Source organism: Lissotriton helveticus, chromosome 2_1, assembly GCF_964261635.1.
Source record: "Lissotriton helveticus chromosome 2_1, aLisHel1.1, whole genome shotgun sequence".
NCBI lineage: Eukaryota > Metazoa > Chordata > Amphibia > Caudata > Salamandridae > Lissotriton > Lissotriton helveticus.
Window position 1 is genome coordinate 1,685,957,471 of NC_136059.1, and position 15,797 is coordinate 1,685,973,267.

A 15,797-nucleotide genomic window follows, 5' to 3' on the forward strand; every position below is an offset into this window, starting at 1 on the left:
TGGTTCCCGTCCAACGTGCAACCTTTTTGGCGTTCAGCATAGACTCAGTGTCTTCCACCCTGAGGCCTCCCACCAGGAAGATGGCAAAGATCAGGCACGAACTTCGACAGACTTTAGCGAAACCTCAGATATCTCTCCGCCAGTTGGCGCGATTAGTAGGTCTCATTTAGTCTTCAATTCAAGCCATATTCCCAGGTCCCCTTCATTATCGGGCCATATAACGTCTGAAGGCGTATCACCTCAGGAAGGGCCTAACGTATTCTCAACTGATTCCGTTGTCAGAGGAGGTAAGAGACGACATGCAGTGGTGGCTCACGCACATGTAGGCCTGGAATGGCCGTGCGATTTTCAGTTCAGCCCCGGACATAGTTATTGTGTCGGACGCCAGTCGCTCCGGTAGGGGGGCCAGGTGTGGGGATTTTTCCACACGTGACGCCTGATCCACTCACGAGCAGTCGTTACACATCAACTGCTTGGAGTTGCTAGCAGGGTCCTTTGCTGTTCAGTGCTGGACGAAGGACAGGGTGCAGTCATGTGGCCTCCTCAGAATGGACAACGTCTCGATGGTCCGGTATATCAACCATCTGGGCGATACCAGATCCAAGATGCTGGCGGATCTTGCAAGAGATTTCTGGCACTTTTTCCTGGACCATCAGGTATCGGTCACAGCGGAGTATCTGCCGGGTCGGCAGAACGAGGGGGCCGATTGCCACTCCTGGCACCTTCTGGATGCCAGCGTGTGGAAGCTGGACCCTCAGGTGTTCTCCTTGCTGTCGGAGATGTGGGGTCCCTTCCCAGTGGATTTGTTCACGTCGCGCCTAGACCATCAATTCCCGAAGTTCTTTAGCTGGTGCCCGGATCCATTGGCAGAAGCGACGGATGCTTTCCTCCAGGATTGGTCAAGCGAGCAGGGGTATGCGTTTCTCCCGTTTTCCATGCTAACGCGAGTACCGGCGTTGCTGGGGCACCAGTTGGTGGAAGTAGTGTTGATCACGCCATGGTGGAGGTCTCAAGTTTGGTTTCCGGTTCTACTGGAACTTTCTTGGGATTTTCCAATCCTACTCCAACACTCTCCTCACATTCTGCTCAATCCAGACCTGGTTCCCAACCGGTTGGTCAAGGAGGGTTCGCTGAGGCTGATGGCCTGGAGGATCTCCGGTGTCGCTGGTCGCTCCCAGGCCTTTCGGGAAAGGCTGAAGGCCTGCTCTCCAAGGCATGGGCTGATAGCACGACGAGGAGATACAGTTCAGCCTGGCATAGATGGTGTCGTTGGTGTGTGCGACGGGGTTTTGATCCCGTGGGGCAGATGTAGTCCCCCATACTTAATTTTTTGGTGAGTTTGGCGGAGGAGGGACTGGCCTATTGGTCAATCAACACCTTCCGTTCCGCAATCTCGGCTGGTCATGCGGTAGTGCAGGGTTCCCCGGTGGGGGAGCACCCCTTGGTGTGCAGGCTCCTGAGAGTGATCCGCCTCTCGCTGACCCCGGAGCCACGCTACTCGGTCCTCTGGGACGTGAATAGAGTTTTGAACCTCTTCCTTTCTTGGCAGCCGAATAGGTTTCTTACTCGTAAGGAAGTGACTGCCAAATTGTCAATGCTGTTGTGCCTGGATTCCTGCAGGCGGGTTTCGGACGTACGAGCCCTAGACATTTCTGCCAGAGTATTTTCCCCCGGACGGGGTGTCCTTCACAGTGAGTAGGCGGACTAAGTCCAACGCAAGGGTTATTTCATATCTGGCTTTTCAAGATTCCCCTAAACTGTGTGTAGTGCAGTGCCTCTGTGTTTACGAAGACATGACTGATGATACCCGCCCTCCAGGCGAAAGACAGCTTCTCATTGCCTTACGTAAACCGTACAAGGTGTTTCATCCCCAACAACTGCCAGGTGGGTGCGTTGGGTAATGCAGGAGACGGGGATTGATACTAAACAATTTGGTGCTCATTCAGCGAGAGGGCGATGGCTTCTAAAGCTTTCACCCTAGGGGCAGGATTGGAGGAGCTGATGCGAGCGGCTGATTGGTCCTCAGATTCCACCTTTAAGAGGTTTTATTTTAAACCTGTGTTGGAGGTGGCAAGGCTAGTTGTCGACAAGCTTTGAACTGGCATAATCCGAAGCCTCCGGTCCTGCCACAGAATGAAAATTTGCCTAGCCTGCGTGCTGGTAAGTTTCAATTGTATTAAGGACTCGGAGGCGAGGATTATCCCTCCCAATGACTTCCAAGAAGTGAACCCTCCCCAGACGGAATGGAAGTAAATCATTCATGGGTTTTTCTGCTTTTATGAGGGTTGATGTTTTGCACTGTTTTCTCTCCATGCGACATATTCTGCTGAGTGAGGTTCTGCTTCTGACACTGCCTCTTTTGCAGGAAAAGACGGTCCCATACAGGATGCGTGAGAATGTAACGACATGGGCTTCGCGCAAAGGAAGAGGAAACAGCAGCAGTGCATGATGGGAGCTGGCCAGAATGCGGCTACAGACGAAGGACTCCCGATAAGACTTTTTGCTTTCCCAAGTGTTCATGGGAAATGTAGTTTTGTTACTGTTTGTTTCTTGCTGCTGTGTAGGAATAAAGCGAAGGAAGAAGGCATAATCCTTGCCTCCATGTCCTTAATAGAATTGAAACTTACCAGCACAAAGGCTAGGCAACTTTTCACTCATGCTAATACACACACACACACATATTATATATATATATATATATATATATATATATATATATATATATATATATACACACATACACATACACATACCTCACATTTACAGCTTTGTAAATGCTGCCATATGAAAACTTTATTTGGAGATAGGTAGCCTATGATCTGCCAAATGGAAATTTGCAGTGCTGTTTCTTTGAAAATAATCGTGAAGAAAAAGGAGATTGCAACCAAACATTTTGCACACCAAGAGCCCTTTCTTCTAGTTAACAAATTACTGCTCTCGCCCTTCAAGCAGACATATTTTAAACATGTTTGAAAATTAAAGTTTGTATATCCTGGTCAAGCCCTATATGTGCAACTAAAGCTAGCCCATGCTATAAAACGCCTTTAACATTGCTTCTTCTAGTGACTGACAGCACAATTATCCCATACGACTAATAACACAAAATAGTTTGAATTCATGGAAACAACCAGCTCAATGTTAAGGTAATGGTGGCATACGTCAACTTTGGTGATCACACCTTCCATCCCTCGTATATGCAAAAAACAGAAGCAGATGAAATGTTGTGGTTTAAAGTATGTCTGGATTTTGGGAGCAATAAAAAAGAGCATTCAGAAAAACAGAGGGTGTGGTCTATCATCATAATCTGAAAGAAATGTTTAACATAAAAACTCAACCATTAGGAACTTTCAAAGAAACGAACACATGGGCACTAAACAGTGCCCGCTGCCAGCAAAGGGAAAGAACAGCTTAAGTCAAAAGGGTACAAAATGTCAAGCCAACACATTTGTATTGCTCCCATATTAGTGTCGCCTATCCAAATCCCATTACTATTCATTGTACATAATTAGATGCTTCGTTAAAAACAAAAATATTGAAACTGAAGGTTTGAGGAGGATCCTAGCAGCAAGATATTAGATTGTGGAGAATCTCAGTGTAGGGCTGGCAGAGCAGTGAGAGGGGGCTATTAGGTTCCAAATAAGGTCATACGACAAAGTCTGATATACAAGGAAAAGAAAATGTTAATACAAGAGATGGGGAAACAAAATCATAGCAAAGATGGAAACCAGGTGAGAGCTTTACTTATTATGCAGACAGAGAAAAGGCAAGAGGTTAGTGCTCTTGGGCCTCACCAGCAATCAAAGCAGAAGATGCTATGACAAGGCCCCTACTTATATTTTTCAAACTGAACGTGAAAGCAAAGCGAAACATTGCCCGCAACTGGGGGACGCGGGCGCCCCCTCAGTGGGAGCAATGGATCAGGGACCAGGATTGGTGCCAGAGGGCGGAGGAGACCGTCTACAAATCCAGAGGTTGTGTCAAGAAATGGAAAAAGGTGTGGGGCCCCTGACGTAGATACCGGGCTGAGCGGGCGGGGATGGTTTAATGCCGTCTGAATTACTCTACAGTCGGTCACTACTGTGTCCGCTCAAAGTGATATGTACTGATGTTTGCTATGTTTCTTCTGATCATTGCTATGTATTGTATGAGACTTTGAGCATGATTAATAAAAAAAGAGTTTTAAAAAAAAACTGAACGTGAAAGAGATGTTATAAAACATTAAGGGTTCTATTTTATATAATCCAGTAGTCCTAACAAAGGATAAGAACCTGATCCTGCCTCCTTGTTAAAGTAACTCAATGTTTCTGAAAACTCTTGAACTACTCACTGACCATAAAGAGGGTTTGAACATATAATAGTGCACAGCAACAGCACGCTCAAAGTAAGCAGACATACTGCCTCACTCTCTATCGCACTGCATGGTTTTATCCTGCATACCGTTTTCCACATTTATAAAGGACTTGTTTACACCAACATCGCTGGTTAGTGTAAAAATATCACAGTGATGCTTTGCTCACGCTGAAGCAAACCAGCACACCTATCGGCTTTCCAATGCGGATGACTTACTTTCCTCAGCGGCAGTGTAGATTGTGCCTGGAAGCTTGGGATGAGCCTCTGCAGTCTTGGCAGCGATGACAATGTTGGCACCATCCTTGGCTGCCTTCAGTGCAATTGCTTTTCCGATCCCTCTGCTTGCCCCGGTGATGAAGAGGGTGCAACCAGCAAGTTTCCTTAAGAGGAAGAAAAAAAACATTTACCCACCAACAAAAACAGCTGTTTAGTGGTTTCTACCATAAGATAGGGATCTAGTGTGGTCCCAAGCAAAACTATCAATTTTTTTATTTATTATTATTTCTCTCACTCCACTTTTTTTAGGGCAGTTTCTTATTAAAAAGACATTATAGCTCCAAGATTTTTACTATCTAACAGACATCAAGTACCACGAACCTGCTAGGTATTTATAATCCAAAAATAACATGCAAAAAAGTACAGCGGATAGACCAATGAAGACACTCACTCCTTTAAAATGTATCCCATATATATTTCTTGGCACAGCACTTGTGGGAATGATTAAAATATTTCTTGTTCTTTTATTTAAACACCTAAGGGTTCTGCATTATTGTATTTATTTACGGCTTAATAAATAACCCTAAAAATGACACGAGTAAAAGCCATAATGATGTTTTAAAACTAATTTTTGTGAGTTTCACTGCTCAAAATATAAATAGACTGTGGATTCTTAAAAAAACATTTTTTTTAAATGTCAAACACAGGATACTACAAACATAGTGGAAAACGTACAATCCATTCATATTCCTAAAACCAAAGTTTTTGCCCAAAAGTTTCCATAGCATCTTATGAGTTGAAGTTTGATTATTGTTTAAATTCATGATCGGTCACTTACATAATTTTGATATATCTGCCCATAATCCCTTCAAACAAAACTTACTCCATCTATTGTGTTATTTACACAATTATGATGAAAGTATGGTCTCAGTATTTTTATATGCTGTTCCTTTATACTAGGGAAGGTACACATAGGGTGTAAAGGTGATTTCAAATGGGTGCCGCACTTGTAGCAACATCTGCAGTTTCCCAAAGTTGCTTTTCTTAAGTATGCCCCAAAATCTAAAATGGGCAATAAATAAAGTCGAAGTCTTAAAAACTTAAAGGAGGTTTTTCATGTTATCTAAAACATATGGTTGCTTTGTTGGCAAGATGTAAGTAGCCATCAAAACTTTTGTTTGTTTTAACGCGTAAAAAGTCAATCATCAAGGAAAGCTAACTAACTTTCACCTTGACTATTCTTTTTAATGCATTTAGGAGAGGGAGAGCGCTTTCTATGCAATTCAATGTGGCCTTTATTAGGATGAGGATGGTGTGCACAGTAGGGCTATATACATTCATATTTAGATTTTTGAGTGTGAGCTGTAAATAGCAGGTCTTACATTTTGACACTTGCAAGCGGGCATTACAGTCTGCTCTTTGTTTAAATACACACCCAGATAACTATACATATCTGCCTGTTCTAATTTAGCTGCACCTAATCTTCAAATACAAAAAAAACCTTTTTGGAACCAAAACCTATTTTTTGTTTCAGAGACGTTAACCACAAATCACCAAACGATTTGTACTCATGTGGTACGTGGGAATGGTACATCTGGGTGGAGGGGGGGCAGCTTCCATTTAAACATCATAAGCAGGGTGTGGTAGGACTTTCCTGAAGAAATTATTATTTTTATTTATTTAAGTAGGATTATTGATTATTGTGGGGCCTGCTGTTAAAATAGGACCTCATGTCCGGTATGTTCCACAGGCAATCCACCTTGTCATTTTCCTTACAGTTGGTTTGAGAGCCCACCACTTTTTCAGTGAAATGTCCAGTCCCTATTAGGTTTATCCCACTATCTGCTTCAGTTAACGTTTAAATTCTGTACAATGTTTGTTTAACTACATGCCCTGGGGGGTATACAAAAGTTAAAGCGCACTGACTGCAGGACGCATCTTCCCTTCATATTGAGGGTTTTTCCTTTGGATATAATCTGATTCAAATGCGATTGTCTCCTATATTAAATTCTATTTTGCTTTAATAAAAATACTGAGACCCTGTGATAGTTGGCCTTTATACCATAGGTCCATCTCCAATTAATCTAGTGTCAGGAGTCCAAGGAGAGAGTTTCTTCTTTAAACACAGTTTTCCAGTAGGCACATTCTGTTGCTAGAGGATAGGATATCTAAAAGTCACCTTACTGTTGAGTCGTTTTCTCTATGACTGCAACAGTCCACAAGATGATCTTGAAAGAAGACATAGTACATGGAGAAGAGGTTCTGATCGTTGAGATGAATGTATTGAATGTTTCCCTCCTCCTAGGTAGCCCCTTTGGGAGTGGGATTTAGCACAGATGTGACCACATTCCAATTACCACAAAAACAGATGTTTTTAAGGCTACCTTCTGTTTCAAGACACACACTGTATTTCAGATTGTAGAAGAACATTAATGAAGTCCAGGCGAGAACCCCCTATTTACTCCTACATCCAAGAGTACTTCAAATAGCTTTGTTTGTTTTAAAAAAATATTTTGTTGCGTATTTTTTGTCATCAAATAGAAATCCTAGATTTCACACCGTTGGGGACCAGACTTTGGGTGTTTCCCATTAAATGGGCCAAAAGATCTAGTGGTAATCACAGTGGTCTTCCCAAATAACCAGCATTTCCGCCTTTTCAAGATTAACTTTAACAAGTTAATGGTCACCATATTGATAGTCTACAGGATTTTCTTGGACTAGAAGAGGCTCTTAAAACCCAAAACATTTGATTGTAAGTCCTAATGGATCCAAATAGATACCATACAAAACTGGTGAGATGGAACATCACTGTAAGACTCCACAAATGAACTGCTGAGAAGAGGCTGAAAAGAGACACCGCTTTAACCCTTCTGGTTAAAAAAGATTTAAACCATTCAAGGGTGTTTCCTTCCAAACTAATCCCAGTAGATCAAAAGACTGCTTAACCTTATGGGCCTCTGCCTTCTAGAGATAGGACAGCAGATAATTAGTATTGACATCCTTTTTTTAGACAGGTCAGAGTAGAGAAGTACGTTATTAATTGGTTTGTTTGGTAGGATCTGCAAAATGTAGCTAACGCAATGCCAAACTCTAAGGAGACTCAGAAAGAATGAGAACTCTGACCTTCTCTGTAGCACGCAAGTCCTTCTGAAAACAGCCCCTCTATACCCCCCAAAAAGGTGTAAGGGCTTCCACGTTTCCAAAACAATCACCTGTCTTTCCACTGAGTTCACACTCCTGGTGCAATATATGCTACCAGCAAACTAGCTTCTCTCAGATGCTGAGACAGAGGACATTGCTCTCTTCAAACATGACAGATAACCATACATATGGCCACTGAATTTGGAATTCCTGGGAATATCCCATTGGTTAATTTTGCTGCCTTTGGAAAGACCATATTATCAACAGTCCCCAGTTCTGAACTGCAGCGCACTAGCCTAACTATACAGGGAAGGTTCCATTTTCAGCAATTAAATTATAAAATGTGTATCTTCTAGAATTAAAGAGGTACATATTTGTGGTATGCTCACACTCTACCCCAAGACAATCACACCGCATCCGCTACATCGTTATACCATTATGCCGAAACTGAAGTATAGTTAAGCAGACTAGCTGAATACTATAGTTAATAAGGATAGTTAAACAATGTAGAAGTACGGACCAATATTAGTGATACACGTCCCAGGATAATGTAGTGATAGGGGTAGTACTGGATGCAAATTATTGTAGGTTGATATGACTGGCCTCAATATAGGGTCCTACAGTCCAAATTTGCTTTTCGCTTTATATGAGAATTACTAAAATGCAACAATCATCATGTAGTTTTGGAATACCAGAACATACTAAAAACATATTGATGTCAGATTTTATAAAGTTTTAGATTGGAAGTGTGTATTAAATAAAAATGTACAACAGTAAGCCATGTATAAATCTTTCACAGCAACACTTTCAGAACTTCAAAAGGACAGAATGTTTGTAAGCCCAGCTGTCTGGCTTCTACCTGTAAACTAATGTTCTCAAACGAGGACAGGATTGATTTCAAAATATGTGGTCCTTAGCAGTATCAACAGAGCACAAGTATACATTTTGGCCTATCTCTTTTACCCAAAAAAATTCACTTGTAAGTTGCAAAATTACCGGTGTGAGTAGCATTCCAGTTCTTGACAGTTCTTGGAACAGTTCCACCTCTAGACAGCGCATTTTTCAAACTGTCTCTACATAATAATTTTTAAATTTGGCAAAGCGAGCATCATCTCAATAAAGTTTGTTCTATGCTCCTTTATCCAATTTTAGACACATTTTTCTAATAATTTTTCACGTTATTTTTTTGGTTCTTTGCACTGCACTCCCTCAGTCACACCACGCCTTACCACTTATTAGTCTCAGAAAGTGGAAAACCATACTATTGCTACTCAGCGGGGGAGAACTATTTGCCATCTAGTCTCCTTACGTTTGTGTACCACCAACTTGCATGGATGGTTTCAAAAAATCCCAAATGATGAAGGGCGGTTTCGAGTGGTGACTGATGGGTACTTTTGATCATCCACTGAGTTGTCATCGTGTACCTTGTTGGTAGTCAGTCCGGGGTCCTTTGTTTTGACCGGTTTTGTGCTTACCGCAGACTCACACCCTCTTTTAGACCCTCTGGAACCCTGTTATTGTTATATATTCATGGGGACTGTTCACAGAGTTTGGTCTTAAAATATTCCCCTGGGTCCTACCTCACCATAGTGTTTATGTGGTCCTTGGATATAGACATTACTTATGCTTTTCGTACCACGCAAGGAAGTGAATGAGACTAGGACAAGGACCGAAGCGTACATGGGAGTATGTAATATGCAAAGTGTATGATATAAGATAAAATCATGTAAGTGCCGAAGACTGACACTAGAGGTTTTGTAGGGACCCAGGACGAAGGAGCGGGGAGGGGGAGGGGGGACCAGTGTGTCATAAGTTTGACATATTTGCTGTGATGAAAAATTTTATAACCGACTACAGGAGTGTAGTACAGATGCGGAAAGTTAAAATGGTGCTATTTATTGGTAGATTTGGGCTACCAACAGTAACATCGTAATTGACTTGTAAAATGTACAACATTTAGGACACTCAAATATGTCCATGCAAGACGACGAATAAGAAATGTTGGAGCCTGTTGCAAGTAATATTGTAAGCAGTTTGTTGGAATTACTGTGCACGCTTAAGACACTGTATGTAAGGTATAAACTTTGAAAAACAATAAAACTATGTTTAAAAAAAAAAAACATTTGGCAAGAAGGTGATCTTGATTCCTGGTTGGTGCTAAGTGACAAAAGGATTACGATGCAGCAAATAGCCAGGTGCCAAAGCGTGAGTTTCAGCTTCCAACAAGGAGCATGACAGGTATGTGACAAAGTCAATACTTCCCAATTAAGAATACGAGTCAGTGCAGTGCTACCAAGAACATGTTGATGGCATATTTCAAGATGGAAGTTAACATTATTTTTCAAATATTTACAGAGAGGTGTGCCACGCAGATTTGGGGAAATTGTTTTTTTTTTCATATTCACCACAGCAAAGATCAGTGACTTCGTTAGGGAATGTTGTGCTCCCACAAATGGGACCTTTCAAATCAACACTGTCATTCCTCATCATCAAGGCATACCAACATTTATCATCAAAGGAGTAGGATTAGAGACACTTCTAAGCTGTGAGAAGAAAGAGAAGCTGGGACACATTCTAGTTTTTATTTTCAACAAGGCAATGGGCTGGCAGTTTTCCATGCAGAAAGAAGTGGGAGACGCCTTTTGCCCTCTAACTTGTAAATGGAGGGGAGTATGACAAAAGGTCTGAAGCCTACATCATTGATTCAGTTTCTTTCTGGGTAGTGGTGACTCCACTGACTGTGTTCAAGCACACTTCTTTGAGTCTGTAGGACATTATTCTAATGTGTGGAGGGAGGTTATCACAAAGACAGTTTGATGACCAAACACTGGTCGAACCCCCATAAAAAAAAGCCTAGCCAGATTTGCTAAGCATGTGGTGCAGGAGGTCATGCTTCCTAGTATAAATTAAATAAAGCTGAGCATGCATATCACTGCAACAGCACTAAACTGTATATTCATTCCGAGAGGTATTCTATCAACAGAGTCCTATGAATTCAGGAAAGTAGAACCAATAGCAGTAACTCAAGATTTTTCTAGTCCTCTGGTTTGATTTTATAAATCACTGCATTGACGCAGAGACTCTTTGACACCTTGGGGCCGATTTCGATGTTGAGCGGAATTCCTTCTGTTCAACACAGACTTGGTCCTGGGACCGACCGACACCCAGTCGGCAGTCCCGTCCGCCTAATTAGGATGCGATTGAACACTGTTCAGTCGCATTCCAACATTTTACTATGGGAGGTGTGGTTCATCCCTGCACCCCAATCAACAGATTGGGCACAACAGATGCCCCCAACCAGAGGCTGCACACTCAAGGGGGCCCTGCTGTGGGCCCCCAAAAATCTTTCCAACATGGTTTCCATGTCGGATAGGCTTGACAGTGCATTGTAATCTCAAGGCGGAAAGGCCAATCCTTGAGATTACTGGCCTGCATCCGACTGGCTCTTAGAGCCTGTCGAAAGCCAGCTGGAATGACCAGCTGGTTTACTTTCCAACCGCCTAGATCACAATTAGGCCTATATCATAATTAAGCAGTTGGAAAGTAACCGATGAGCCCAGTACAATGGGGCCCTGAAGGCTCCGACCATCGGTCAGAGCCTTTACGGCCGCATCATAATCGGCCCACTTATGTCATGATATTTTCGTATAGCACAAGGGTCACCGATTCGTAGCCTCTTAGTAATTTGTTTTTTGGGCCAGACTGCCATCTGTGAGTTACAGTTGCTTGAATGACTGTATCTGAGGGGTGAGAAGGATTCAAACTCTCTTCAATGGCCCATGTAGGGGTAAGTTAATAGGCTTGCAGGATGAGAATTTGCTGTAAGGGCTTCATTGTCATCCCTGTGGTGTGCTCAGCAGCAGAGTTTGGGTCTTGCAGCCCACCACCACAACTATATCGGTAAAGTTCCTTGCCGTCTGATGTTGGTGCCTCTTCTTGTTCGGAGCTTTTATCCCTGTGTTTGGTTCTAACAGAGCCTCAATAACACTGAAGGCTTGTTTTTAGGCTCCTTGTAACGGTGACAGATTGATCTTCTCGAACTTCTCTTGGTTTCTATGTAGTACAGTTTGTGTCCTTTGTCTCCCATTTCCTGATCTGGTATCGCACGGTATCAGATTTCATGGCTACATGTGCCTACCGTTAATGTTTGTATGTTAAGAGCAATCTGCCTGAAAAGATTACAGGGGAAGACCATTCCTCATGTTTCTGGGAGAGCCTACATTTGGAGGAAGAATTGGAGGACTAGTGGATGGTGTGTCTACACAAAATTACCACCAGAGACGCTTCGTGCTTGAGATTTGAGTAATGAACCTTCTTCAGAATGCTCAGGTACAGACCCTGGCACTCTACAATACCTGCGCTGCTGGCATGGGCTTTCAGTTTTCTGAACCTATACTACTGGGGTGATTACTTTGGCCAAGCCCTGGCAACTTTAAATGAGATGTAAGAAGAGGAGCAGGAGCTCTAAAAGCAGCTGGTCTACGAGGCATATCTAGTAATTCTTTCCAAGGGGCAAAGCCCATATAATTAACATATAATTCTGGTGTACAATACAATTCACAAAGAGTGGGCCTTGGGAATGCAAAGCATTTTAAAACTCACCCAATAACCGGTGGCAAATTATTTGTGATTTAATCCACAGGTGAGGGGGGGAATGGTGTCAGAAGATCAGAGTGGGGAATTATGAGGTACAAGACAATTAACGGAGTGGACTTGGGGAAGGAAATACTGAATGACCAAATATTTATATGCAGAGCTTCTCATTTCCTTTTAGGCGTTGGCAGTCCTTGGGGAGGACTGGTGGTGTGCAACACAATTATCATGGAGTGGGCCTTGGCATTTTAAAAGTGCATCCCAATAATGGACGATTTATTTGTGGCATGATCCCCAGGGATGGTGAATTGCTACCAAATCAACAATTATTAGGGTTGCCTTGGTCAATGGCCTCAGTATTCTTTCCTTTTATGAGTCAACAGTTTTAGTGGGGGCCAAAGTTGTGCAACACAATTAACGTACAGTGGGCAGAGCGCAGAAGAACAAGCCAGTATATGTCCTGCACAAGAGGGCCTTTTGAAGGAAGCAAAATATGCAGCAGAGCTGAGTCGTTTCTACTCACACGGGTGTGCCAGGTTGTTAAGGGGGTTACGGCTGATGTTAGCAGGTGAGGGTATTAAGAGCCCGAGGGGCTGGCTGATGGAGAGGGGATTGTCATATTGGTGGCATCAGCAGGGTAGACTTAAGGCCACGGGCAGTGCTGGGACCAAATAACTTAATAGCTGCTATGCAGGCGGCGCAATTATTGCAGGGGTTAAGGCATTGCAAACATGCAGGGTGATGTCTTCAAAGGTGTGATTTAAGCGCGGTGGTGTGTGACGCAGAGGGAGCTTACATGGCTCACGCTTGAGGATGAGCAGCTTCAGAGTGTACGGGAACTACAGCTTTCTTGCCGGGGAGCTGCTCATGGGTTATATAAATGTACTTTCTACATTATATTTATAAGTGCACCTTCAAAGGAGTAGATCACCAAACACTGACTGCTTGTTTTCTTTTCTCTCCATATGCTGGTGGGATGCGCCCTGCGCTGACATGATATCCGGAAGGCAACTGGCAGAACCTGCAGGATAGCCAACATTCAGTGCCGCACACAAGGGTGGAGGAGTTTGTGTTCGGTGTGGTAGTACTTTAACAGTTGCTATGTGTCCTGTCATGGAATATGCCATAGTGCGGTTCATCAGCATGAGAGAGCAAAAAGTACAGAGGGTAGCGCTTACCATTGAGGGTGTAAGGAATGTTGCAAGGTAATGATTTGGGGCATAGCCGCATGTATGTAGAATTGGATGGATACGACACAAAAGCGGAAGCTTCCCCCCGGGCGCCCACACACTAATAGTTCATTGGATGGATACGAGACAAAAGCGGAAGCTTCCCCTGGGCACCCACACACTAATAGTTCGGTGCTGGCTATATGGTATGGGGAAGTCCCCTTGGGGCCCATAGAGTGGAGCATGATCAATTAGCCTGGTGCTGGGGTTGGGAATTACCAGGGATAGAGCAAGGACCGGTGCTACGTGTACTTCATAGGCAATTTGTATCTGGTTTTAAGCAGTGCAGTCTATACTGCAGCGGTAATGGGTCATCTGTGCTAATTTAATGGCGCATGTGGGCACGTGACGTGGCATAGGCTAGTGTCCTGCAGGCCTGAGTAAGTTTATTCGGCACCAATGTCAAGCAAGGTCAGATATTGGTACAGTGGGCGCACATGGCCATACAGGGGCCGATATGGTCCGAATTAATTGCACACAGGTTGCCTGGTTGAATAATGTTTAGGGCGGTTGTGATGCCACTGCTTAGTTTGATGGACGAAGAGGTCATGTATTAGCAATGGGCCAGATTGGGAGCTGGTGCCTCCACCAAGGGATATAAAATATATGCCTTCCATATTGTAGATGGCACTTGCTGGGGAGGCATTGTTATCTCAGTACATCGCGTTGCAGCAAGTTTACACTATCCATAAATAAGCCAACAATAACAGACTGGGGAGAGTACCAACTTGGCTATTTGCAGGAGTCTCCAGGGGATCAGGAATGCAGGGTTGAATCATTCATCTACACTATATTGGGGGCCTTAGCACCAGATCTGTAGGGTGAAGCAACTACTGAGGGGAGGGCGAGAGCGCCAGTTGGCTCCTCGCCCTGTGGCGGTGTCCCGGGCAAGAAAAATGGTGGGGACTCCTTTTTTGGCAGGGACTGGCTCATCCTGGAACAGGGAGTGCAGTCAATGGGGCTCCGGGCTGGCGGGAGAGGGTGCCGTCCTGCTGGTGGTCCTGGACTCTCCGGCCCTAACCGAGATGCCAGTGCTTGGAAGAAGCAATCTGGTGAAAGCGGGTTGAAAGCTGGTGCGCAAGGAAAGGCGCAAGGCAGTACCAGGTGGCCACGTCTAAGGTGTAGATGATGGGTAGATACCTGGAATGGAAGTGAAGCAATGGAGATGGGTTGTGGCCTGCTGGTACAGCCCACATCCAAGGTGGCTCTGGAGATCCTGGATTGTAAAGTCAATTGTAACCTGTGGTGCAAACGAATACTGCACAACCCAATGTTTATCAATGTGTGTTGGATTGGTTTAATAAAGTTGGTCTAATGTTAACAATGCATCAACAAATAAAGAGGGAGTTATCTGAGAATTAATAAAGAATACGCAGTGAAGACCAGACACTTTGTATAGTGTTTTTTGTGGTGGGCAAAAAGGAGGGCAAAGTATGGTGGGGACGAATCGCACGTTATATGCCTACTATAGACGTGTTCGTCCCCAATAGGGTTGTGTGGTAAGCGCTTTGTGGAAGTAGCAGAAAGTTGCCCGCCTCAATTCAGGATTGTGGGGAGAGCAGCAGACAGTATCAAGATAGAATGCACCAAAGGTCTAGTCCGTTAATGCTTTATACCATGTTACATAAAACAGCATGGCAGCCGTACGACTTCAGCAATGTCCAAGGGTCACTGCCACCTGTTAAAAGCGAGGCTTATTTGAAAAGCATCAGGCTCGCGGTTAACGAGAGACTCTGGAAGCATGCAGGTAGTGCAAGATCTCGGTGGTTAATCGGATTGTTTACTTTTTGAAAACAGAACTGCGAGGATCCGTAGACAAACCTATTCGTTGTGTTCTTTTATAAGCACAGAATAAATATGCAACTGTATACGTCTCAATCAAAGTATGAAGTGAACGAACGTTTCAGCCATGATTACAAAAAATATTTTCTGATTAAATCATTCCAGTTCCGATTTGGACCCAGTGGCTCAGTTATCCGAATAGCTCTATGGCATTTTTTTTGTATGGCCACTTTTAATTTATTTTATTTAATGCGATTTTATATAGCGCGAACATTACCCGAAGGTGTCAGAGCGCTTTACAAAACAATCAATTATGTTACATAAGGACTTTGGATTACAAGATTTACATGAGATATAAACAGAAAATAATTGCAAATGTACAACTCGGGGAATGCCTCGACGATCTCATTTATGCACCAGACTGCATGAATTTGGAGTCGCCCAATAAAACTTGCAATTTCGTTGAATGCAACCGAAAAGGCAGTT

At 43.5% G+C, this 15,797-nt stretch overlaps 1 protein-coding gene across 1 annotated transcript in view; it reads right to left on the minus strand.

Moving 5' to 3' along the window:
* The window catches only part of HSDL2 (hydroxysteroid dehydrogenase like 2), a 164,519-nt gene that overhangs the window by 148,332 nt on the left and 390 nt on the right, over nucleotides 1-15,797 (minus strand). The window contains exon 2 of the mRNA XM_078676640.1: nucleotides 4,567-4,730. Coding sequence (XP_078532766.1) covers nucleotides 4,567-4,730 — 164 coding nt within the window. The remainder of the gene's footprint in view (nucleotides 1-4,566; nucleotides 4,731-15,797) is intronic.